The sequence below is a fragment of the Sprattus sprattus genome, assembly GCF_963457725.1.
Source record: "Sprattus sprattus genome assembly, chromosome: 14".
NCBI lineage: Eukaryota > Metazoa > Chordata > Actinopteri > Clupeiformes > Clupeidae > Sprattus > Sprattus sprattus.
In genome coordinates, this window is record NC_137912.1 from 3893385 (window position 1) to 3918384 (window position 25000).

Here is a 25000-nt window from a genome sequence, read left to right on the forward strand (position 1 = left end):
AACAGAGTTGCGACAATTCCATTGACTCCCATTGTAAAAAATGGCGGACGACACTTCCGGGTTATGGAGACGCCAAAAGTTCCCAAGTTCCAACGGAGCCCCGTTAATTTCAACGGCGCGTCAAGAACAATTACTGGTAAGTTGATGAAATAACATCATTTTAAAACGGATTTCACTCTTTTAAGCATTAGCTATCAGTAGTATACTCTTAGACATCGATATTTTTTTACATTTGGTTTGCATGAAATGTCGATGTTGATGTTAAACATGTAATGGATGTATGGACCTAACTGAAAGCTTGGTAACGGAGGCTAATGTGAGGTAATTAACGTGATAAGTCAGTGATAAGACTTTTTGTTGTCAGGTGACATTATTATGTAAAGTTGTTTTGATTGTTAGGTTTTAAAACATTACCAAAATAATACCACTGCTGCTAATACTATTAGTGCAGTAATATAGGGTTGCCAGGCTGGTCTGCACACACACACACATACAATAATATAAGTGTTGTAATATAGTGTTGCCAAGCTGGTGTGCTTTCAATGTGTGTCTGAAGAGGGTATCCCAGTGTTAGACAGACACGCATAGGCGTCAGTTACGGGGGGGACGGGGGGGACATGTCCCCACCACTATTCATGATTTGAATTTTGTCCCCACCACTCTTAAAAATGTACAAACCAATTGCGACCGAAAAAAACCACCAGGGTAGGCTAATCACATAGCGTTTACTGTCTAATATACTGTCAACTCCTATAGTTCACGTCCTGCTTTTCAAGCAGCGATCTCTCAGCAGTCATGAGTGCAACAAATAGCAAAAGCTCAGATTGTGGATAACCACTTGGTTACATCAGCCTTTGGCGAGGTGTGCATGGCTCTGCTATTGTTTCTTACCGTAGAATGCCATTCTAAACGTCCTGCATGTTACGTTTTATAATACGCCTAATGCTACTGAAAAATGTATTTTTTCGCTTCAATGTCGTTAAAAGAATAAGATATTGTTGGAGGAAGTTTGTTTTGTTGCAGCAGGCGCTGTCGAGCGGCTGTTCCAATAAATCCATGTAAATGTTCGTAATTCACAATACTGTTTGATAACCACCTGAAGAAGTTGTATTAATGTTTCCCCATGTGTTGTCTGTCTACTGCTCATTTTACACTGTTTCTCCAAAATCCGTTTGGTCGATGAAATACTGTGTTCATTGGTGTTTTCATGACAACATATTGTAGCAACCCTTAATGTGTATTGTACATCATAAGTACATTCGCCTGCGTCTCGCAGAATTGCATTATCGTTGCTTCTGACTTTATGAAGGTAAGGGGGAAGTCAAGTCACTGTTACGCCGCTGGTTGATGCTCAGTACCTCGTTTCATTTCATACACCCTTTACAGTCTGACATTGACTGTCTGGTAAACTTTGTTGCTGTCAAGAGAAGTGTTAAGTTGCCAATTCTGTTCTTTGTCCTATGTGAATTAATAGTATTAGCCTACATATCCCGAGCCAATACCCTGGTGTTCCCAACACCGTTTTGCAAAACAAGCCAAAACACGATCTTTTATTGTTCGAATGGGATTTTCAACACCTGACAATACACTGTAGAGCATATTGTAATGCAACGTTGAATGGATGAATAGCTTACATAAGGGTACCCAGCACTTTTCAAACCACACTCAAGCTTATGGTTATTGTCCCACCACTTCTAAAAACAAACTGACGCCCTTGCAGACACGTGTTCAGTGTTACATGTGTGTGTGTGTGTAATGAGAGTGTATAGAGAGTGTGGCTCTTCTGAAGCAAGCCTGTGTTTTGATCAGTGGGTTTACTTGAGAGAGCCAAAGCTAAAAACCTGTTCTTCCTCCTCTTGTCTCCCTCTCTTCCTTCTCTTCATCTTCATTCTCTTCTTTCTCCCTCTCTGTCTCCTCCTCTCCGCTCTTCTACCCCTGCTCTCTCTCCATCACCTCTTCATCCTCTGTCTCTTCTTGTTCTTCCTCCTCTCCTCATCCTCTCCTCCTCTCCTTACTCCTCTTCCTCTCCTCCTCCTCCTCAGTGCACACAGGCAGTCCACCAATAGCAGGTCTCCTCCTGGCGCTGGTCGACCCAAGCCCATGCCATTATCTAGCAGTCTATCTCACCTATATCACCCATTGATATGATGCTGGCAATGTGTTATATCAAGTAAAGATTAAGCTCTAACTGCTGTGTTATTTAACCAGTTTCCCTGACCCTGTTTACTTTTTTACGGCTTTGCCTGGCTCCTCCTCCTGTCTATGTGCTGCATCTGATTCTTATAGGTGAGCTGGGCGCGGGTGCTTGGAGTCGCGCTAATCTGGGGTCTGGGCCTTTAAAAGCGCTTCAGACCAGACTGGAGGGGGTCCGCCGCTGCTCTGTCTCTCCCTCACCAATTTTGGATTTTGTTTGCTTATTCACTGCACCGCATTATACTGATTGCTTACACTGTTATTTTCCAACTCCAATACTGACTTCTGTTCAGTTTGATTCATTTAATAAATCTTATACATACATAGCTACTCTGCGTGTGGCCTTCCCTTCTCTGTTCCCAGCTCTGAGCAAGGCTTATATCAATACAGATGAAAAGCATGAGAAGGGTGTGAATGGAACTTTAATAAAAGATCTTGTTTGCTTGTGTATTGGTCTATTCCAGTCCATATTATTATTCCAGCTCATCAGCTCTGACATAAATTGCAACTGTGAATAGTTGCTTGTAGAGTTAGATTTGGTTCTATTGACTGTATTGATATATTCAGTCATAATGAGTGGCTGTTTGATAGATCTGATACATGGCTCCATATTAAAATCGCCTTGGTTCTGATGCATGTCCTACAAAAATAACTCAAATGTAATGTAATTTAATGTCCTTTAGTCTCCTACATGTCCTTTCAAAATAACTTAACTTGGTAATAAAGATACAAAGTACTTTGAAAAAAAAGCTGATATTTAACAAAAGTGCTGAGAGTCCAATAACAGTACAAGTTAGATGGTAACTTGTTTATCGAAGTGCAAATGCGAGCGTAAGGATAGCACCACTCACGTAAGTAACCTAGAAATCAATATTTGGTGGAATAACCTTGATTTAAAATCACAACTTTCATGTGTCTTGGCATGCTCTCCACCAGTCTTTCACATTGCCGTTGGGTGACTTTATGCTACTCCTGGCGCAAGAATTCAAGCAGCTCGGCTTCTTTTCATGGCTTGTGACCATCCATCTCTTGATCACATTTCAGAGGTTTTTTATGGGATTCAGGTCTCGAAATTGGGCTGGCCATGACATGGTCCTGATCTGGTGGTACTCCATCCACACCTTTACTGGCCTGGCTGTGTGGCATGGAGCATTGCCCTGCTGGAAAAAACACTTCTCAGAGTTTGGGAACATTGTCAGAGCAAAAGGAAGCAAGTTTTTCTTCCGGGACAACGTTGTACTTTGCCTGGCTGAGGTTTGTAAAAGACCATAAGGATTGAACCAAAGCGGACTGGAGGGTCTCCTAGTTGGTCTTCTCTGATGAGTCCAATTTTCAGCTTTGCCCAACACCTGGTCGTCTGATGGTTAGACGGAGACCTGGAGAGGCCTACAAGCCACAGAGTCTTGCACCTACTGTGAAATTGGACTCATCAGAGAAGACGAACTAGGAGACCCTCTATTTTGACCAATTGTCATTTTTCTGCAAATAAATGATCTAAATGACAATATTTTTATTTGAAATTTGGTAGGAATGTTGCCAGTAGGTTATGAATAAAGCAAAAATGTACATTTTACTTTAACACATACCAATAAATAGTAAAACCAGAGAAACTGATAATTTTGAAGTGGTCTCTTAATTTTTACCGCGGCTGTATATGTCTATGAGTTGAACAACAAACCACAGTGGCACAGTGAACATGAACAAAGAAGCTGATGAGACCGCGTTGGTTGGCCCAGTGAATGGGGAATTTTGTTACAAAAAACGAACGGATGGAGGCGTCGATAAGAACATGGTTCAGTGAACGCTATGCAACAAGGAATTCGCATATCACCGCAGCACATCGAGTATCACCTCAATGCAAAACCTATAGCAGCTAGCGTGGACGTTAAGCCTGACTCCGGGTACAACCAGAGATGTTTTCTAACAGTTAGGGTTTCCAATGTTCTGAATGTACTTGAAAGTATTGTGTTTTACTTAAAAAACCCAAAGTATTATAGTTTACAGAAGGTCTACCTATCTGTAGGCTACCTGGATTTCTGAAATGTACTACAATTCTAAATATGGTATTGCTACACTTAATGGCAAAAATTGCACTGGTCTGTTGGACTTGAACAAAAATAAACAATATTTGTGTTGCTTAAGCTTATGTATTCAGTCATTATTCAATGGTATACTAAAAATCCATGTGGAAAAAAATTACTTCTCACTGTTCTCAGGTGAAATATTTATTTACGATTAAAATGCGATTAATTTCGATTAATTAATTACAAAGCCTCTAATTAATTCGATTAATTTTTTTAATCGAGTCCCGGCCCTAATTATAACCCATATGGTAAGTATTCATTAAGAGAATAAATATTTAAATAATTAAAACCATTTCATATAGTTTTAACAATTAAAAAAGTGCCTCCAATAAGTGCTACGAAGTAAAAATACTTACCATATGGCACGCTCCACCGCATTAGACGCTGGTTAGAGTTTCTCATGCGGTGGAGGAACTTCAGGGGGTCGTGATCGCTAAACACGACAACTTGCTCAGATGCTCCTAAATACACCTCGAAGTGCTGGACCGCTAGAACAAGGGCCAGCGTTTCCTTCCAGATGGTCGAATACCGCCGTTGCTGGTGGTTCAACTTATTTGAGAAGTAGCAAACGGGGTGATGGACGTTTCAGTACCATTCTGCAGGAAAGCGCCAGCACCTTGGTGCCTCTATTATCGGAGGGCACAACGATTTGCTGGACAGAGTTCAACCGGTCTGGAACATTGCCCGGTCTCCACTTCCTCATCAAGATGCCATCTCGAAAGGAGAAACACTGAGACTTATGAGCAGATATTATGTTTTTATGAGAGATATCCCCCAACCCGTATCTGGCTTCATTCAATGTCTTACCAGCCCCTGCAAGATTCCTATGGGCAGCGGCCTCAGGCGCTCTCCCTGAACCGTCAAGGGTAACCAGAAAAGAATCAGCCAAATATGGTAAAATAGTCGGACGAATCATACTCAACCGGAGAGGACAGAGTTCCACACCCCTCCTCAGTGTTGTGCTTGTGCCATGATGACACAACACAACCAAATACACGCGCGCAAGTCGAGCTGGCTGCCACAGGGCGACTACGCCGCATACAAAGTGGCCACCAAATTCTCCCAAAACAATGACCACTAGCTCAATCAACTGTGCCACAACACGCCCCTAAACTTAACAGGTGGATAAAGGTTAGACGAACGAATGGGCACCTAAACCCGGAAACCCTAACTAAAAGCAGCTCACTAAAGTCTAACCTTTTTGTTCGACCTACCTGGAGCACTGCGATCGTACAATGCAAACTCTCAAAATTCTAAAGCGACGTACTAAACAGTACCTGTGTGACTTGGTGGTTCACGCTGCACCGGAACCCCTACCAAAAAACAAAAAACTATACTGATCCCTCTCACTGATCTTCAGTGGGTTCCCTGCCCGGTATTGATCCGTCAGCTCGTAGAGGCGCAGCAGACCAATTGCGCAGCCAACTGCTTCCTCTCGAAGACGCACACGACCAAGGATTACCACCCAAAAACAACAAACTAAAATAATAAAGTGACGGAATCTGCCCGCCCGGTGTCTGCTGATCTTGGTGCAACGATAACCCACAGTCACAATACTTACGGTACTTACCCTAAAGTCGCTATCTAATAACGAGGCCTCTCGTCTCCTACCAACTCTAAAGGGTTCTAACAAAGGACGAAGACCCCAAATGTTACACACCAGCTCGTCTGATATGCAACAAATGAAGCACAAAACAGAAAGGGCTCGGATCTAGGAGGTGTTTATTAACAGAAAAGGCTAAATGCAACGGAGAATTTCGATATCAACGTAGAACGGCGAGGAAGGCCTGAATAGCGTGGTGGCACGCAGCTGAGAGAGACCGTTCTGGTGGACGATTTTTATAAATAGAATTTTAAATCTCAGCGAGTTTTTGTCCTACAAACATAAAACTAACACCCACAGCAACCTTGAACCCTTTACTTTTTAAATATATACAGTTTGAAACAAATAATCACTTTGTAAGGAGGATATAAATAATCCCTTGCACATTTCAGCCTCTGAGTGAGGTTTTGACTCTCCCATTAGCAAATTACAACTATTCATATGATAAGGGCATGGTAATTCAGTGATCACCATTGGTTCATGATGTGTCAATAAAACCTGTAGGGGGAAGTGGGGCACAAAGACATTCCAGGGCTATTACGTCATGGCCATTGTCATTTGACCAAGGTGTCCCAGAATGTTCACACCTCTCTCATCAATATGCATAGTGGTCTAGGTGAAGAAAAGTGTTACTTATAATAAGTATAGAAACCACACTTTTGAATGCTAAACTCACCTTTTTGGTTCAGAGTAAGTTCAGAGTAAAAAAGAAAACTTCCAAAATATTTACAATGTGTTTTTGCAGAAAGTCTGAGCACCTCTAAAACTAGATTTCATTTTAGTGTCTTTATATTTCATTTTATTACAAAACTTTGTTTTACTACATTCCTTTTACTCTCATTGTATTATTGCTGAGTTGTTCTAGAGTATATTCATAAATGCCACTTATGCCTCATGGTTTTTAGTTAGATGATATATACAAAAATATCAGGCATGGCAAACTACCTAAGGGCTTAGATACACATACGCGTCTTTTTTCAGGCAGAGACGCTTCAGTAACGCCTTGGCAAAGTGCGGCGGTCAAAACAGAAGCGGTGCGCTTCCCTGCCTTGTGCTGGAAAGTTGAGAATAGTTCAACTTTTAAGCGCACCTAAAAAACCGCTTCAAAGACGCAACGCGTGGTGGAGAAGGGGCGCACGCTTTAAACGCGCCGTACCATAGGAATCAATGCATTTGCTCGCGTCCCGTTTTTACAAAAACGCGTATGTGTATCTGAGCCCTAACAGAGTCAAAAAAAGCCCTTGGGGTTGGAAGTGTTAAAACATGACGGGCTCCGCCCACGGCTGACAGGCAACACCTGCACACAATTACAATAATTGGCAAAAGAAATAAGGGAAAAACAGTGACCCCTTAGGCAGGAGGACGTAACACACAGCTTCTTCAGAACCTCACCTTTGTAGACTCTCAAGTTTTAAAAGGTAACTGGGAAAGGTATTGGACCATATGACATTACAGGAATTCAGATGTGGTTCAAAAAGGGTTTTGTACATAGTGAGTAAAGCAGATAATGGTAGAGAATGTCTGAGTTTGTAGAAAAGACCAACATATTTTGATAATTTCTTTGTCAGATGATCAATGTGATATTTGAAGTTGACAAATTCATCAATGTGGACCCCCAGGAATCTTGTGGAGCTTACCCTTACCCATTCATTTTGTGTACGATAAACTGTGTAGCATAAATTGTGTAGCATACAGTGTGTAGCAAAAACTGTGTAGCATAAACTGTTTAGCATAAACTGGGTAGCATAAACTGTGTAGCATGAATTGTAAAGCATCTTGTAGCATATTATGTCTGTCATCATGATTTGATATTTCATCGCCTAAAACAGGAGTGTTTTGATTCTGCTCACAGGAAGTCCTTCCCAAAGCAAAACTTACATATGTACCTGCCCTGCATGTTTGACTGAAAAAATCTGTGAACACACCTGATTTCACAGATCACTAGAATTGAAATGTCATTGACTGTGGTCCGGTGCGCGTAAAACAGTGATAGCTGGAATGTGATGGAACAGGCGTGTGTGTGTGGCTTCCAAAGTTTTTTTTTTATTATTATTTTTTAATGTATTGCAATACAGTATTGGAAAACCCTACAATCTGCTTTGATAAAAAAAACAAAGTTACTCCATCAACATGTTTGTATGTAAAGTAAACATTATAAAGCTTCTAAACACATTTTACAAAAAGATCATTTAAAAATCTATCTTACATACTGTCAAGTAATGCCACATCTAAAACTCTTGTGATGTAAGTACTATATGATTTTAGAGTAAAAGAGTCCAAAAGCATACAAGAATACAAATTGCTTTAAGCCTATATGGTTTAATTTGGGATGCTATTATGTATGGAAAGCCAAAAATGACATAATTAAAAATAAATACATATGTAAAAATGTGAGTCATAAATAAATAAAATGACTAAAAATGCACCAAAGAAAAGCATTAGAAAAAATATATCATGCAGTTATGTGAATGGAAATGGAAAATGAGTCCTTTTTATTTACTGTTACATTTATTTACGCTTACATTAATTCCCAAATACATTTCTTCCTCCTTTTATTTTTCTATTTATTTACACATTTTTTACCGTACTATTTCCCGTACCGTATTTATTTCTTCTCGCGCCTTTTTACATTTCTTTCTCCTACATTTACATTTCTGGCTGCATTTATTTCTGGCTGCATTTATTTCTGTATTCATTCTTGTCTCGGTATGCAAATGAGGTGGGCTATCATTGGCCGGCGCACCGTCTCTCTCATTGGTCGAGCTGCTTACCCCACTCTCCCCTATCTGTATTCTTATAACCAAAGCTATGCAAGCTAACCAGCTAACTCACGTTAGTCACCTTCACACACACATATCACCTTCACACACACTGATCATACCCAAGCTGTCAACCTCAACTTTATACGTATGAGGTTTATCGTTTTGTTTGCCATGGTTCAGTTAGTTTAGCTAACGGAAGCTAAGCAGTGCACAGTTAGTTTAGCTAACGGAAGCTAACCAAGTTAAACAGTGCACCGTAAGTTTAGCTAACAGAAGCTAAGCAGGTTAACCACAACCAGTGCACATCAGCAGTTGAGATCCTTGTCCTCTCTCGTCAGCTCGGTTGTAACGTGAACTGCAGGACGTGATATATAGCTTTTGCAGAGCTTTGTCAACACAATATTCCCCCTAATGACAAGTGAGAAAAAAAAATCGCTGGATTTGTCACCCAAACCCATGAAATCAGGCCACACATAACGTGAGGATTGTAATAACTCTAAGGCAATGTGTGCAGCTTTTTAACTTTCTCAAAAAGTTGATAGATAGTCTCTTTATTGATCCCTCGTGGAAAAGAACTGTCGTGCATCTACAATGAAAGTAGGCTACTATACACCAAAGCTATAAAATGAGACGTTTGGGTCCCCTATTTTGTTGCTACATCCCACTGCACAACAGGTAGCGGGCATCTTCGTTTGAGTATGGCGTATTGTAGCGAGCGAGCAGGGTAAGAAATCTGGAGTCAAGGTCTCAGCCACATAGACATCCTAATACGCTCAGCCATTTCTGCGAAGCCTCGAAGCTCCCTCGCCACCATACTCCCAGTGATCGGTGGATTCATTAAAACAAATTGTGATTCAAATTGCATCAAAATAGCTTTCAATCTCTTCCGATCTCTCCATACAGCTTCTCAGTTCTCACCTGCACTTAGGCCAGAGGCCTAGCGAGACCAATGAGCGACACACTGCGCTGGCCAATGATAGCCCACCTCATTTGCATACAGAGACAAGAATGAATACAGAAATAAATGCAGCCAGAAATAAATGCAGCCAGAAATGTAAATGTGGGAGAAAGAAATGTAAAAAGGCGCGAGAAGAAATAAATACGGTACGGGAAATAGTACGGTAAAAAATGTGTAAATAAATAGAAAAATAAAAGGAGGAAGAAATGTATTTGGGAACTAATGTAAGCGTAAATAAATGTAACAGTAAATAAAAAGGACTCATTTTCCATTTCCATTCACATAACTGCATGATATATTTTTTTCTAATGCTTTTCTTTGGTGCATTTTTAGTCATTTTATTTATTTATGACTCACATTTTTACATATGTATTTATTTTTAATTATGTCATTTTTGGCTTTCCATAATTATGAAGGGGTATTTGGAAAATGGTCTGCCCTTTGAGAGGTCACGGCCCCATACAATTTATGAACCCCTGCAGTAAACCACCAATAAATCACTTTAATCTTTGGAATGTTTAAGTCTGAAATCGAATAGCTCTGCCCCCGCTTAAAAGGCCTTGAGCAACTTTTATGTGTGTGGTATAAAAAGAATACAGCTCATGAACAGGTCTTAACGTCTTACTTTAACCTTTATTTAATACAAGGAATTGGCAGGCCCACTAACATTGATTATTTCCTTTTTGAATACCAGATCAAAACAACAAAGTATAACATAGCAAAATTAAAACTACTGCATGAAGAGTCTTAAAGTGCTTTTGAGCTGCATGTTTAACTAGATATCATGTAATTATGGGCATATGTAATTATAACAAAATGACACAAATGCTAATCCACAGCTACAATATCAGAGTTAGCTTAAATGCTTGAAGCAATGCACCAATATAATCAATATTACAGGTTAATATAATATATTCAATACTATTAATAACTAGGTCAATACCATAAATGGTCCAGATTAGGTATCATTGCCACAGCCTGCAGTTGAAGATTGGGTGCTGCGCATTTCATTACATGTGTGATGTTTAAATATAACAAAACATTCCCATACTTCCTTATTTGGATCCTGCTGAGTTTGCAGATTGTCACAATATAAAGCCCCTAGAGAAGCACAGAGGTCCAGAGTCAGGGGGTTCCAGTGCACGGTAAGTTGCCATGCTGTGACTGCATGGTAAACTCTGATGTTCTCTCTGTTCACATGGGAGAGCTGGATTAGCTTGGCAGTGAAAGTTTTTACTATTTGCATTTATGTTTAATACATTGTCTGACCTCTTACTCCCATCATTTTAGACTATTTGACGGTTCTTTACATTTCACCTGGTCCTGGGAAGAACAAGTAAGTGTGTCTGCTTTTTAACAGACTATCAAATAAAAGCAAGCAAGTCAATTGTCTACCAAAGGAAATATATGCCTATAGTTCAGAATTCCCCTACCAGGTTCAGTCAAAACAACCTCCAATCAAATACAGTTGCATAGGAATTAATATTTTCCAGATTTAGTCCTTAAATCCAAATAGCTGGGCTGCACACACAGTTATCACCTAATCTGGCTTCATATCTAATTGTATTCATATGCAAAGGTCATGTCTCTTTTGACTGTGCACTCAAGACAAGACAAGAGACAGCTCAAACATGTTTGACACCTACTTTCTGATCTGCTTATGTCTTTCTTCTTTTTTGGGGATTTTTTGCAAAAAGACTGCACTCCAAACAGTACGTCTTGATAAAAGACAAAGAGAACATTTTAAATCCGCTAAATAATAATCCAACACACTTGTATTTACAGTATTAACTACACTACACTACCCTATGCCTGTAGGGTGCATTTTGAATAGCAAGATATGATTACCTTGTTCCCACATTAGATCAATTGTAAATATTTACTGTTGCTCTTGACTGCCTCATACACAGTCACTACAAAAGAAAACTAAAACAAACATCCAGTTGTTAGTTTGTTTACTTATTTTAGATATGCTATGTTGCAAGGATAAATTATGTTTTTTAACAGTCTGTGGTGGTAATTTTATATTACATGTTTATGCCTCTTCTTCCAACAGTAAACTTCAAACATGGGAGACGGTGACATGGCCGCATATGGCAAGGCCGCCATTTACCTTCGTAAGCCTGAGAAGGAGAGGCTTGAGGCCCAAACCATCCCCTTTGATGCAAAGACAGCTTGTTTTGTAGTTGACAAGGAGGAGTTGTACCTGAAGGCCAAAATCACGAAGAAAGAGGGTGGCATGGTCACGGTTGAAACGCTTCTGGAAAAAAAGGTATGTTAGCAAGGCTCTTAGTTAAGAAAATGATTGAGTATTTCCATTAAACAGAAAGTTTGTTGCATTTATCTCTTTATATTGTCCATTTGTTTTAGGAAGTAACGGTTAAGGAGGAGGATATCTTCCCCCTGAACCCTCCCAAGTATGACAAGATTGAGGACATGGCCATGATGACCCACCTCAATGAAGCCTCTGTCCTGTTTAACCTCAAAGAGCGTTATGCAGCATGGATGATCTACGTAAGCTTTATGCTTTCTCACAGATGAAAAACTGCAAAGAAAAAATAGAGCTCTGAAACCAATCCTCTTTATTTCCCCATTCTAGACCTACTCTGGACTTTTCTGTGCCACTGTGAACCCCTACAAGTGGCTCCCTGTGTACGACCAAGAAGTGGTGGAGGCCTACAGAGGCAAGAAGCGTATGGAGGCCCCACCCCACATCTTCTCTGTCTCTGACAATGCTTTTCAGTTCATGCTCCAAGGTAAGCGTTCAATTTAAAAGCCACTAAATAAGTAAGGGATAATGTACATATTTGTTCATGAACTAATTAAGAAAAATTGATTTATCTAAAATTGCATATGTCCCACAGACAGGGAGAACCAGTCTGTTCTGATTACGTAAGTGTCAATGCATGACTTAAAACTTTGCATTATCTTGTATGTTACCTTGTGACACACACAGTTCTTATCTGAAAAATGTCAATATCTTATGTTTAATCTAGCGGAGAATCCGGTGCTGGCAAGACTGTGAACACCAAACGTGTCATCCAGTACTTTGCAACAATTGCAGTCAGTAGTGGTGAAAAGAAAAAGGCGCCAGAGCCTGGAAAGATGCAGGTCAGACCCCTTACACTTATCTGCTAATTATCATAAAGCAACACAAACATTCTCTTCATAACAACATAATCCTTGAATGTTTCTTCCACTTGCAGGGCTCTCTTGAAGACCAGATTATTGCTGCTAACCCACTGTTGGAATCTTATGGTAATGCTAAGACTGTGAGGAATGACAACTCTTCCCGTTTTGTAAGTTAACTTCTCATTTAACTTCTCTGGCCTCAGTTCTGTGGTTATTAATAAGATACAATAACTTAGGATATAATTCTGTCTAAAACAGGGAAAATTCATCAGGATTCACTTTGGCGCAACAGGAAAACTGGCTAAAGCTGATATTGAGACTTGTAAGTATAACTATCCTGTGTATATCAACATTTTACATGATTGCTGCCTTAATTTTTCATAAGTTAAAATATATTCCTCCCCACCTAAATAGACCTGCTGGAAAAGTCTAGAGTGACATTCCAGCTTCCTGATGAGAGAGGCTACCACATCTTCTTCCAGATGATGACCAACCACAAGCCTGAGCTTATTGGTAGGGTTATTATTTTCAACCAACAATCAAAAAACATTACATGTTATTATTAATTCGCAACAACTAATTATTGTTTTCTCCCTCTACAGAGATGGCCCTCATCACAAACAACCCCTATGACTTCCCCATGTGCAGTCAGGGTCAGATCACTGTTGCCAGCATTAATGACAATGAAGAGTTGGACGCCACAGATGTGAGATATCCATTCCGAGATTTTATTCTGGACAATGAATACAATGAGAATGACATGCTTAAAAACACTAATGATTAACAATAATGATGAGCTTAATTTGCATTTATGCATGTGATTGCAGGACGCCATTGACATCCTGGGTTTCACTGCAGAGGAGAAAGTCACCATTTACAAACTGACTGGTGCTGTGCTCCATCATGGAAATTTGAAATTCAAGCAGAAGCAGCGTGAGGAGCAGGCTGAGCCTGATGGCACTGAGGGTAGGTTTCAAAACTACTGAACTTGAGTCAGTTCTAGTGATAACTACTAGGTAGTCTTATTTATTGAAGTAATTTCATTAAAAGATAGATCAGCATGAATATTAACTTCAAGTTGTACTTTTCCTCTGATTATAGTTATTCATGTATTATATTTATTACCTACAACAGAAGCCTGAAAATACCTCTACTATGTCATTCATTAGATATGTTTTAAGAATGACTTTCCTGGGTAAAAAAAAATATATTAATAACTCACTTAAACGCTTTGTTTAAAGATGCTGACAAAGTCGCTTACCTCCTGGGCCTGAACTCTGCTGATATGCTGAAGGCTCTGTGCTACCCAAGGGTGAAAGTCGGAACTGAGTACGTCACCAAGGGTCAGACTGTGCCACAGGTACTTCACATACAAGCTTGACTAAAGACCACAGGGACATTGTTTGACAAGAATGTTAATGCTGGTATTTTATTTCTCAGGGTTCACACCCGTTATCATTGACAACATTTCAACTTTTCAAGGACCTTTAATTAAATCTTCATGAATCTTCACAAACTAATAAATAAACAGAATTATTTACAGCACAGATTGGGCCTACACTCTGAAAGGAAAGTAAATAACAAGAGACTGCATCAGGCACAACAAAACCACTATCCATGGAACAGTACAATAACATCATTAATTTCATTAGACCTACATTCAACAAAATAATTATTTCTTGACTTTTCTAGAACTTTCAGTGACTTAACTGAATTCCATGACTTTCCTACCCCTGGAAAATGGGATTTTAAAACTCCATGACTTTCCTCCATGACAGTGGAAACCCTGCCTTTTCTCATCATAGTAAGTAGTTATTCTTACATATTGTTTTAGGTCAACAACGCAGTGTCAGCCTTGTGCAAGTCTATCTATGAACGGATGTTCTTGTGGATGGTCATTCGTATCAATGAGATGCTGGACACCAAGAAGTCAAGTCAGTTCTACATTGGTGTGCTGGACATTGCTGGATTTGAGATTTTTGACGTGAGTACAAAATTCTAAGATTCTTCACTAACATTATTTGTTTCTAGTGACTTAAGGGTGCCACTCTCAATAATGTTTGAATTTGTATCCAACACAGTACAACAGCATGGAGCAGCTGTGTATCAACTTCACCAATGAAAAACTGCAACAGTTCTTCAACCACACCATGTTTGTCCTGGAGCAAGAAGAGTACAAGAAAGAGGGCATTGTTTGGGCGTTCATTGACTTTGGCATGGACTTGGCTGCCTGCATTGAGCTGATTGAAAGGGTCAGTTTCAATCAATCCACATAGCACAGTGTTAGATTTGTATAGTTTCATGATGTCCACTTTTATAACTAAGCAATCTTATTTTTCAACAGCCCATGGGTATCTTTGCCATCCTTGAAGAGGAGTGCATTGTCCCCAAGGCCTCTGACACCACTTTCAAGGACAAGCTGTATGCCCAGCATCTTGGAAAGACAGCAGCCTTTGCGAAGCCCAAGCCTGGCAAAGGCAAGCAGGAGGCTCACTTTTCCATGGCCCACTATGCCGGCATCGTGGAATACAATGTTACTGGATGGTTGGACAAGAACAAGGATCCATTGAACGACACTGTCGTGCAGCTGTACCAGAAGTCATCAGTCAAACTTTTGTCTGTCCTGTACCCACCTGTTGTTGAGGGTAATAACCTGTTCAAGTCAAAAAGCTAATACACAAACAGTTATTATATTAGATTCTTTGAAATAACTCAACTATCCGATTAATTTTTTGTATGTCCACAGAAACTGGTGGTGCCAAGAAGGGTGGTAAGAAGAAGGGTGGCTCCATGCAGACTGTGTCCTCACAGTTCAGGGTCTGTATTTTAATATCAAGAAGAACATGATCAATCAATCAAGATTGTCCCAGCACAATTACTTGTATGATTAAAATTGCCTACATTCTTGCCTCAACAGGATAACTTGGGTAAACTGATGACCAACCTGAGGGCCACCCATCCTCACTTTGTGCGTTGTCTGATTCCAAATGAAATTAAGAAACCAGGTAAAGGGCTTTTAGTAAATTAAGACATTTCCATTATTCATCACCTTGTATTTGCTTGAAAATTTAACATCTCTGTATTTTCAAAGGTTATATGCAGAACTTCCTGGTCATCCACCAGCTCAGGTGTAATGGTGTACTGGAGGGTATCAGAATCTGTAGAAAGGGTTTCCCAAGCAGAATCATGTATGCTGACTTCAAGCAGAGGTAAACATACAACATATACAACAATAACTTATAATACACAATTCATATCTGTATAATATGGGGAAACTAATGTTTTTCTTATGATTGACAACAGATACAAAGTACTGAATGCCAGTGTTATTCCTGAGGGTCAGTTCATTGATAACAAGAAGGCTGCTGAGAAGCTCTTGGGATCTATCGATGTTAATCACGATGAGTACAAGTTTGGACACACTAAGGTGGAGAATGTTTCTATCTTAAATCAATTATTATGGATAAATATTGAATTACATTCAGTGTGTCCATTTCTGCCTTCAATCACACACCTCATAATTATTTGTTCTTCTCTTTTAGGTGTTCTTCAAAGCTGGTCTGCTTGGTGTCCTTGAGGAGATGCGAGATGAGAAACTGCTTGCCCTGGTCACAATGACTCAGGCTCTGTGCCGTGCATACTTGATGAGGAGGGAGTTTGTCGCGATGATGGAAAGGAGGTAATGTGTGATGTATTTGGTTGAATCATGCTCAACAAAATGATATGCCATAAAACTTAGCATTGCAGGTTTTTTAATTGTAACACAATAGGTTGTGTTGAATGAATTGCCAATCTCTTATAAATTAAATTACAAACGTATAGAACAGAGATAATTTCCATCAACACAGATGTATATAAAAGACTTGACTAATCACTGTCAGTGTTTGACAGAATCCCTCTGATCTATTCAGTAAGCTTCAACACGGTTTAATCAACAAATCAACCTCTTTTGCAGAGATGCAATCTTCACTATCCAGATGAATATCCGCTCATTCATTAATGTGAAGCACTGGCCATGGATGAAGGTGTACTACAAGATCAAGCCTCTGCTTCAGAGTGCTGAAACTGAGAAGGAGCTGGTTGCCCTGAAGGAGGAACATGCAAAACTCAAAGACATGTTTGCAAAGGTTGATGCCAAGAAGAAGGACCTTGAGGAGAAGATGGTGGCTATTACGCAAGAGAGGAATGACCTGAATCTGCAAATGTCATCTGTAAGTGTATAACTGTACAACGGGTAACAATTCTTCACATCATTGCAATATTCAAATCACTGTCTGAGAATTATGTTTTCAATACAAATCAGATTTCATCCTTTTATCTTGTATTTACTGTAGAGCAATGAAATTATCAACGATGCTGAGGAGAGGTGTGAGGGTCTGATCAAGAATAAGATCCAGCTTGAGGCCAAACTTAAGGAGACAACCGAGAGACTGGAGGATGAAGAGGAAATCAATGCTGAGCTAACTGCCAAGAAGAGGAAACTGGAGGATGAGTGCTCTGAGCTCAAGAAGGACATTGATGATCTGGAGCTGACCTTGGCCAAAGTGGAGAAGGAGAAACATGCCACTGAGAACAAGGTTTATATTCTTAAAAAAATAAAAATAAATAATGTTTTGTTTTCCAGAAGTCTTTGTGAGGTTTACTGGATATTGATATAAAACATTCTATGTGTAGGTCAAGAACCTGACAGAGGAGATGGCGTCTCAGGATGAGGCCATTGCTAAGCTGACAAAAGAGAAGAAAGCCCTCCAAGAGGCCCATCAGCAGACTCTTGATGATCTCCAGGCAGAGGAAGACAAAGTCAACACTCTGACCAAGGCCAAGACTAAGCTTGAACAGCAAGTGGATGATGTGAGTTAAGGGACTGTCTGTGAAAAGAATTCCATGCACAAGTATCATTGTGCTACTTAATTACTTTATGCTTTGTATCTGCAGCTTGAGGGTTCCCTGGAGCAAGAAAAGAAGCTCCGCATGGACCTTGAGAGAGCCAAGAGAAAGCTTGAGGGTGACCTGAAACTGTCCCAGGAGAATGTCATGGATCTGGAGAATGATAAGCAGCAGTCTGATGAGAAGCTGAAGAAGTAATGTAGAATTCTATTGGCAACTTATGATCCATGCAAACATGTACTCCTTTTTGAGTCCTTTTTTGGTATAAGCAGCCGTTAACAACTATTTTAATTTACAATTATACAGGAAGGACTTTGAAACAAGCCAGCTCCTTAGCAAGATTGAGGATGAACAATCATTGGGTGCTCAGCTCCAGAAAAAGATCAAGGAGCTTCAGGTTTGTTTCACATCTTCAGTACCGAATAGTGTTTACTATCATCTGCCCGTGCTTTCTTAGTATCACTTATTTCTTTTTAACAACCAATAGGCCCGCATTGAAGAATTGGAAGAAGAGATCGAGGCTGAGCGTGCAGCTCGTGCTAAGGTTGAGAAGCAGAGAGCTGATCTCGCCAGGGAACTTGAGGAGATCAGTGAGAGGCTTGAGGAGGCTGGTGGTGCCACTGCTGCTCAAATTGAGATGAACAAGAAGCGTGAAGCTGAGTTCCAGAAGCTGCGACGTGACCTTGAAGAGTCCACTCTGCAGCATGAAGCCACTGCTGCAGCTCTCCGTAAGAAGCAGGCTGATAGCGTGGCTGAGCTGGGAGAGCAGATCGACAACCTCCAGCGTGTCAAGCAGAAGCTTGAGAAGGAGAAGAGTGAATACAAGATGGAGATTGATGATCTTTCCAGCAACATGGAGGGAGTCGCTAAAGCTAAGGTTTGTGACATGTAAACCTTAATGCTCTAGCTGACTCTTACTACAAACAATATCATACTGCAAACAATGATATAAAACATACATATTCTTGTATGTTTTGTATTAAATAAAATTGTAATAATTGTCATAAACATTTCTGACTTCTGTGTTTCTTATGAATTTTACTTTCACAAACAGGGAAATCTTGAGAAGATGTGCCGTACCCTTGAGGACCAACTCAGTGAAATCAAGGCCAAGAGTGATGAGGGTGCACGCCAGGTCAACGACCTCAGTGCTCAGAGAGCAAGACTTACGACTGAAAATGGTGAACTCGGCCGCCAGGTTGAGGAGAAAGATGCTCTTGTGTCTCAGCTGAGTAGAAGCAAACAGGCTATGACTCAGTCAATTGAGGAGCTGAAGAGGCTAAATGAGGAGGAAGTCAAGGTACTGATACCCTTGAATGACATGAAAAAATTGGAGTACATAACCCACATTCTTTGAAGCACTAAATTAACACCATTCATTGTTCCCAAATAGGCCAAGAATGCCCTGGCCCACGGTGTTCAGTCTGCACGTCACGACTGCGACCTTCTGAGGGAGCAGTTTGAGGAGGAGCAGGAGGCAAAGGCTGAGCTGCAGCGTGGTATGTCCAAGGCCAACAGCGAAGTTGCTCAGTGGAGGACCAAGTACGAAACTGATGCCATCCAGCGCACTGAAGAGCTTGAGGAGTCCAAGTATGTACCAAACAGGCTAAGAAACACATAGAATGTGGATGTGGGTTGTTACGTTGTCTACTAAAACCTGTCCATGTCCTCTAACTTAAATCGTTTGCTTTATCAGGAAAAAGCTTGCCCAACGTCTTCAGGAGGCTGAGGAACAAATTGAGGCCATCAACTCCAAGTGTGCGTCTCTGGATAAAACCAAGCAGAGACTCCAGGGTGAGGTTGAGGACCTCATGGTTGATGTGGAGAGGGCCAATGGTCTGGCTGCCAACCTTGACAAGAAGCAGAGAAACTTTGACAAGGTTATTCCTCTTTCTGGAATTTATGTTATTTTGAAGGACAAACTAGCCTTCATATAACATAATATGAGCAAATGGATTTGTGGTAGCAGTGTCTTATATGTGAAATTTACCCAAGGCAAAAACTATTTTTTAAAGGTCTTGGCAGAATGGAAGCAGAAATATGAGGAGGGTCAGGCAGAGCTGGAGGGTGCCCAGAAAGAGGCTCGCTCTCTCAGCACTGAGATGTTCAAGATGAAGAACTCCTATGAGGAGGCTCTTGATCATCTGGAGACTCTTAAGAGGGAGAACAAGAATCTCCAACGTAAGTGAAGTTGGCCTTAAAATACTTCCAAATCAAAGCTTGTTGAGAGAAGCTAAAAACATAATGTGTATCCTGGAATATAAATCAATAGTACATTGGTAGATGCTGACTTTGTGTTAAGGGTTTTAAATGTCTTGTTGCAGAGGAGATTTCTGAGCTGACGGAGCAGCTTGGTGAGACTGGAAAGAGCATTCATGAGCTGGAGAAGGCCAGGAAGACTGTTGAGACTGAGAAGGCAGAGATCCAGACTGCCCTGGAAGAGGCTGAGGTACAAATACTAAATCCAACAGGATGGAGTGAAGAGATTCATTAGGACTTCAGCAATTGGTCATATCTTAAAATTCTATGTATTACACTTTATTTTAAAATAGGGAACTCTTGAGCATGAGGAGTCCAAGATTCTCCGTGTCCAGCTTGAGCTGAACCAGGTCAAGGGTGAGGTTGACCGGAAGCTTGCAGAGAAGGATGAGGAGATGGAGCAGATTAAGAGGAATAGCCAGAGGGTGACTGACTCCATGCAGAGCACCCTGGACTCTGAGGTCAGGAGCAGGAATGATGCCATGAGAGTCAAGAAGAAGATGGAGGGAGACCTTAATGAGATGGAGATTCAGCTGAGCCACGCCAACCGCCAGGCTGCTGAGGCCCAGAAAAGTCTGAGGACCGTCCAGGGTCAGCTCAAGGTCAGTAGTATAACTATTCAGTGTTTGGATATTACAGTGCTCGCACCTATTGAGTATAGCAAACACCATACATTTCTCTATCAACCAGGATGCTCAACTGCACCTTGATGATGCTGTCAGAGGACAGGAAGACATGAAGGAGCAGGCTGCCATGGTGGAGCGCAGGAACGGCCTTATGGTGGCTGAGATTGAGGAGCTGAGAGCTGCCCTGGAGCAGACAGAGAGAGGCCGCAAAGTGGCTGAGCAGGAGCTGGTTGATGCCAGTGAGCGTGTTGGCCTCCTCCACTCCCAGGTAGAGCCTAAAAAAGGTTGTTTAAACCGATACATACATAAACAGCTCCAGCATTCAAGATATAACTGTTTCTTTTTCCACACTAGAACACCAGTCTGCTGAACACCAAGAAGAAGCTTGAGACAGACTTCCTTCAGGTCCAAGGTGAAGTTGATGACATCGTCCAGGAGGCAAGGAATGCTGAGGAAAAGGCCAAGAAAGCCATCACTGATGTAAGTTTTCTTTTTCTGAAACGGAGCATTATATTTAAAAGAACTGTTATTTCTATTATTTAAAAATACACTTTTTCATCATATAGGCTGCCATGATGGCAGAGGAGCTGAAGAAGGAGCAGGACACCAGTTCTCATCTGGAGAGGATGAAGAAGAACCTGGAAGTCACTGTCAAGGACCTGCAGCACCGCCTGGATGAGGCTGAGAATCTGGCCATGAAGGGTGGCAAGAAACAGCTCCAGAAACTGGAGTCCAGGGTAGGAAACAAAATATGACTCTGAATAAATATGTCATAACAAAACAGGGGTCATGTCTAAAATAGAAATATTTTTCATGTTAAGGTTCGTGAACTGGAAGGTGAGGTTGAGGCTGAACAGAGACGTGGTGTTGATGCTGTCAAGGGAGTCCGCAAATACGAGAGGAGGGTGAAGGAGCTCACCTACCAGGTAAGAAAGCTCTCCTCTTTCTCTAGAACTGCATGCAAAATGTAAGAGGGAAGGACATTCCTTGACAAACCTTTTCTTTTTAGACTGAGGAGGACAAGAAGAACGTCGCCAGACTGCAGGATCTGGTTGACAAGCTGCAGCTGAAGGTCAAGGCCTACAAGAGGCAGGCTGAGGAAGCTGTGAGTATTTTTCTGCCTTTGCTATACAGGAAAATATTTGCTACTTTAAATTGACTCTGTTTTAATTGCACTCAATTTCATATACAACAGGAGGAACAGGCCAATACTCACCTGGCCAAGTGCAGAAAGGTGCAGAATGAGCTGGAGGAGGCTGAGGAGCGTGCTGACATTGCTGAGACCCAAGTCAACAAGCTCAGGGCCAAGAGCCGCGATAGCGGAAAGGTGAGATAAAGTTTTATGAAGAAATATTATAATTTCACAAATAAACTTTGAAAATGTAAGTGTTATTGATTTGTATTTGCCATCTAGTTAATTCATTTTATTTGTTCTTTTTTAAAGGGCAAAGAGGCTGCAGAATAAGCTCTCTGAATCCATGTCACTTTCATCTGGATTAAAGATCCTGGTTAATGTGAATAGTCTTACAATGCATTGTACTTAATAAATATTTATTTGACTTTACATTTTTTTTCGTCTTTTTTTAATGGCTCATTCATAAACTTTAGTCAGGGGGTTGACTTTTCTCTATAGGAAACTGCCTCTATCTTACCAACCGGTTTCACCATTTATCATTCATAATCATTCAACAGATCACACACACACACACACACACACACACACACACACACACACACACACACACGCGCACAGACACACCCACACACACACACACATACACACACAAACACACACACACACACACACACACACACACACACACACACACACACACAAACACACTCACACAAACAAACACACACACATACACACACACACGCCTGTTCAATGACATTCGCGCTATCAGTGTTCTACGCGCACCTGACCACATTCAGTAACATTTCAATTCTAGTGATTTGTGAAATCAGGTGTGTTCACAGATTTGTTCAGTCAAGAATGCAGGGCAGGTACATATGTAAGTTATGCATTGGAAAGGACTTCCTGTGAGCAGGATCAAAACACTCCTGTTTTAGGCGATGAAATATCAAATCATGATGACAGACATATGCTACAAGATGCTACACAATTCATGCTACACAGTTTATGCTACACAGTGTATGCTACAGAGTTTATGCTACACAATTTATGCTACACAGTTTATGGTACACATTTTATGCTACAAAGTGTATGCTATAGAGTTTATGCTACACAGTTTATGGCACACATTTTATGCTACAAAGTGTATGCTACAGAGTTTATGCTACACAGTTTATGGTACACAAAATTTATGCTACACAGTTTATGCTCCACAAATGGCTCGCCAATGCATTCAGTCATGCACTACCTACCTGGAAAGCAAAACATGCACACAACCTGGGCCCCAGTGACCTGGGAAGGTTCGCAGTTTATGAACACGGCGTCATCACAGTAAAAAAAACAGAGACAGAGTGACCTGGCCAATCAGAGAGGTCCGCGACCAGCGATTGACCCTTGCTTCTGAGGAACAGCCGCGGGACTCTGATGGCATTTGGGCGCTTTCAGCAGCACCAAGCCTGACACACACACACACACACACATACACACACACACACACACACACACACGCACACACACACACACACACACACACACACACACACACACACACACAAACAGACACACACACACACACACACACACACACACACACACACACACACACACACACAGCACCAAGCCTGTGACCCACTCACACACACACACACACACACACACACACACACACACACACACAGCACCAAGCCTTTGACCCACTCAAAGAGTTCTCCAGCCTGAGCGCTCTCTGGGGCTGATGGGGCTTACGTCTGCGTGCTGTCGTTGCTGTGTGTGTGTGTGTGTGTGTGTGTGTTTGCGACTGTGTACGACCATGCATGTATGTGACTGTGCGTGTGTGTGACAGTGTCCGCGTGTGTGTCCATGTACGTGTGTTACTGTGACGGTGTGTGCGACAGTGACCGCGTGTGTGTCCATTCATATGTGTGACCGTTTGTGTGTGTGTCCATGAGTGTGTACGACCATGCGTCTGTGTGACTGTGTGTGTGATGGGATCACGGGTGTGTAGCTGGCTGGCTGGGTGTTTTTTCATTAAGGTCAACATGCAGTGGTCTGCTCAATGGGCACGCAAGGATAAACACACAAACACTCACACCAACACACACACACACACACACACACACACACACACACATACCTTAGCCTGACTCAGCACCTGCTTGAAACATTAATCTGCACTGTAACAAAAATCTTTATACATTACACACAAACACACACACAGTCAATTTCCAAAGTGAAGGTAGGATTATTGTGGGGGGTTTTCCGCCCCATATCTTCCTGACTAAGTCTAATAAGACTGTGGTTAGCCCCTGGCTGCAATGATAAGACATCTTAAGGTCAAAAATTCAGTATTCTGTATTGTGTAGTTTTGTGAACCAGGAACTGATTGGATCCGCAAATAATAACTTAATAATGGTAACAACAACTACAACCCGTTGCAGCTATAAACCTCACTCAGACAAAGACGAAAACACGCGCGTAAACACACACACACACACACATACACACACACACACACACACACACCAGTTCTGTCCCCATAATCTCCTTAAAGCTAACTCAGACCTTTGCGGCTGGCAGAACTGTTATAACAGATGCAGATGCTGATGCTGCTGCTGCTGCTGATGATGCTGATGTAACAAAATAAATAATAACTACATAATGCAACACGTATACCTTTCTCACACAAAGATGCACACACACACACACACACACACACACACACACACACACACACACACAGGCACACACACACATGTAATCCTGTTTAATGACAAAAAAAACACACAGAAACCTCTTTGGCAGAGTTAGTGATACTCGTAAATAAAGTTAGTATTCCTCAGCGTAATCACCCTCAATTTGATACCATAACAGCAATATTTCCATTTGTTAAGTGCTTTGGTTATGTAGACAGACAACATAATACACAAAATCTTTCTTAGTCTCTTTTTTTCTGTCTTTCTTTCTTCATTCTCTCTCCTTCTCGGTCTCACTCTCTCTTTGTCTCTCTCTACCCTCTCTCTATTTTTCTCTCTCCTTCTCTGTCTCTCTCCCTTCAGCTGAGTGTAACTCACAGAGGACAGTTTGAAAATAGGAAGCTATCTATCTTCCTTTTATGAAGTGGAAACATTCCTCTCATGCACACTCATAAACACACACACACACACACACACACACAGACACACACACACACACACACACACACACACACACACACACACTCATAAACACACACACACACACACACACACACACACACACACACAAACACACACTCAGGCCTGCTGCAGTCATGCCAACCTGATAGCTGCCTGGCACGTGCATGTACAAGTGAGGGAGTGTGTGTGTTTCGGTGTGTGTGTGT

At 41.2% G+C, this 25000-nt stretch overlaps 1 protein-coding gene across 1 annotated transcript; it reads left to right on the forward strand.

The window, feature by feature from the left end:
* Positions 1-10726: 10726 nt before the first annotated feature.
* Positions 10727-22068, forward strand: LOC308375168 (myosin heavy chain, fast skeletal muscle-like). The gene is made up of 40 exons (XM_080851236.1): positions 10727-10745; positions 10891-10936; positions 11657-11872; positions 11971-12114; positions 12200-12356; positions 12465-12492; positions 12597-12711; positions 12807-12899; positions 12991-13054; positions 13147-13245; positions 13335-13438; positions 13560-13698; positions 13974-14092; positions 14567-14716; positions 14814-14984; positions 15077-15377; positions 15479-15549; positions 15650-15737; positions 15824-15941; positions 16036-16159; positions 16275-16411; positions 16688-16943; positions 17067-17309; positions 17407-17583; positions 17668-17813; positions 17926-18016; positions 18107-18496; positions 18674-18919; positions 19013-19209; positions 19316-19499; positions 19635-19800; positions 19944-20068; positions 20172-20480; positions 20569-20772; positions 20859-20984; positions 21071-21241; positions 21326-21430; positions 21514-21609; positions 21700-21831; positions 21949-22068. Exons 3-40 carry the CDS (start codon positions 11669-11671, stop codon positions 21967-21969), a joined length of 5811 nt encoding a protein of 1936 aa, XP_080707362.1. The 5' UTR covers positions 10727-10745; positions 10891-10936; positions 11657-11668; the 3' UTR covers positions 21970-22068.
* Positions 22069-25000: the final 2932 nt, after the last annotated feature.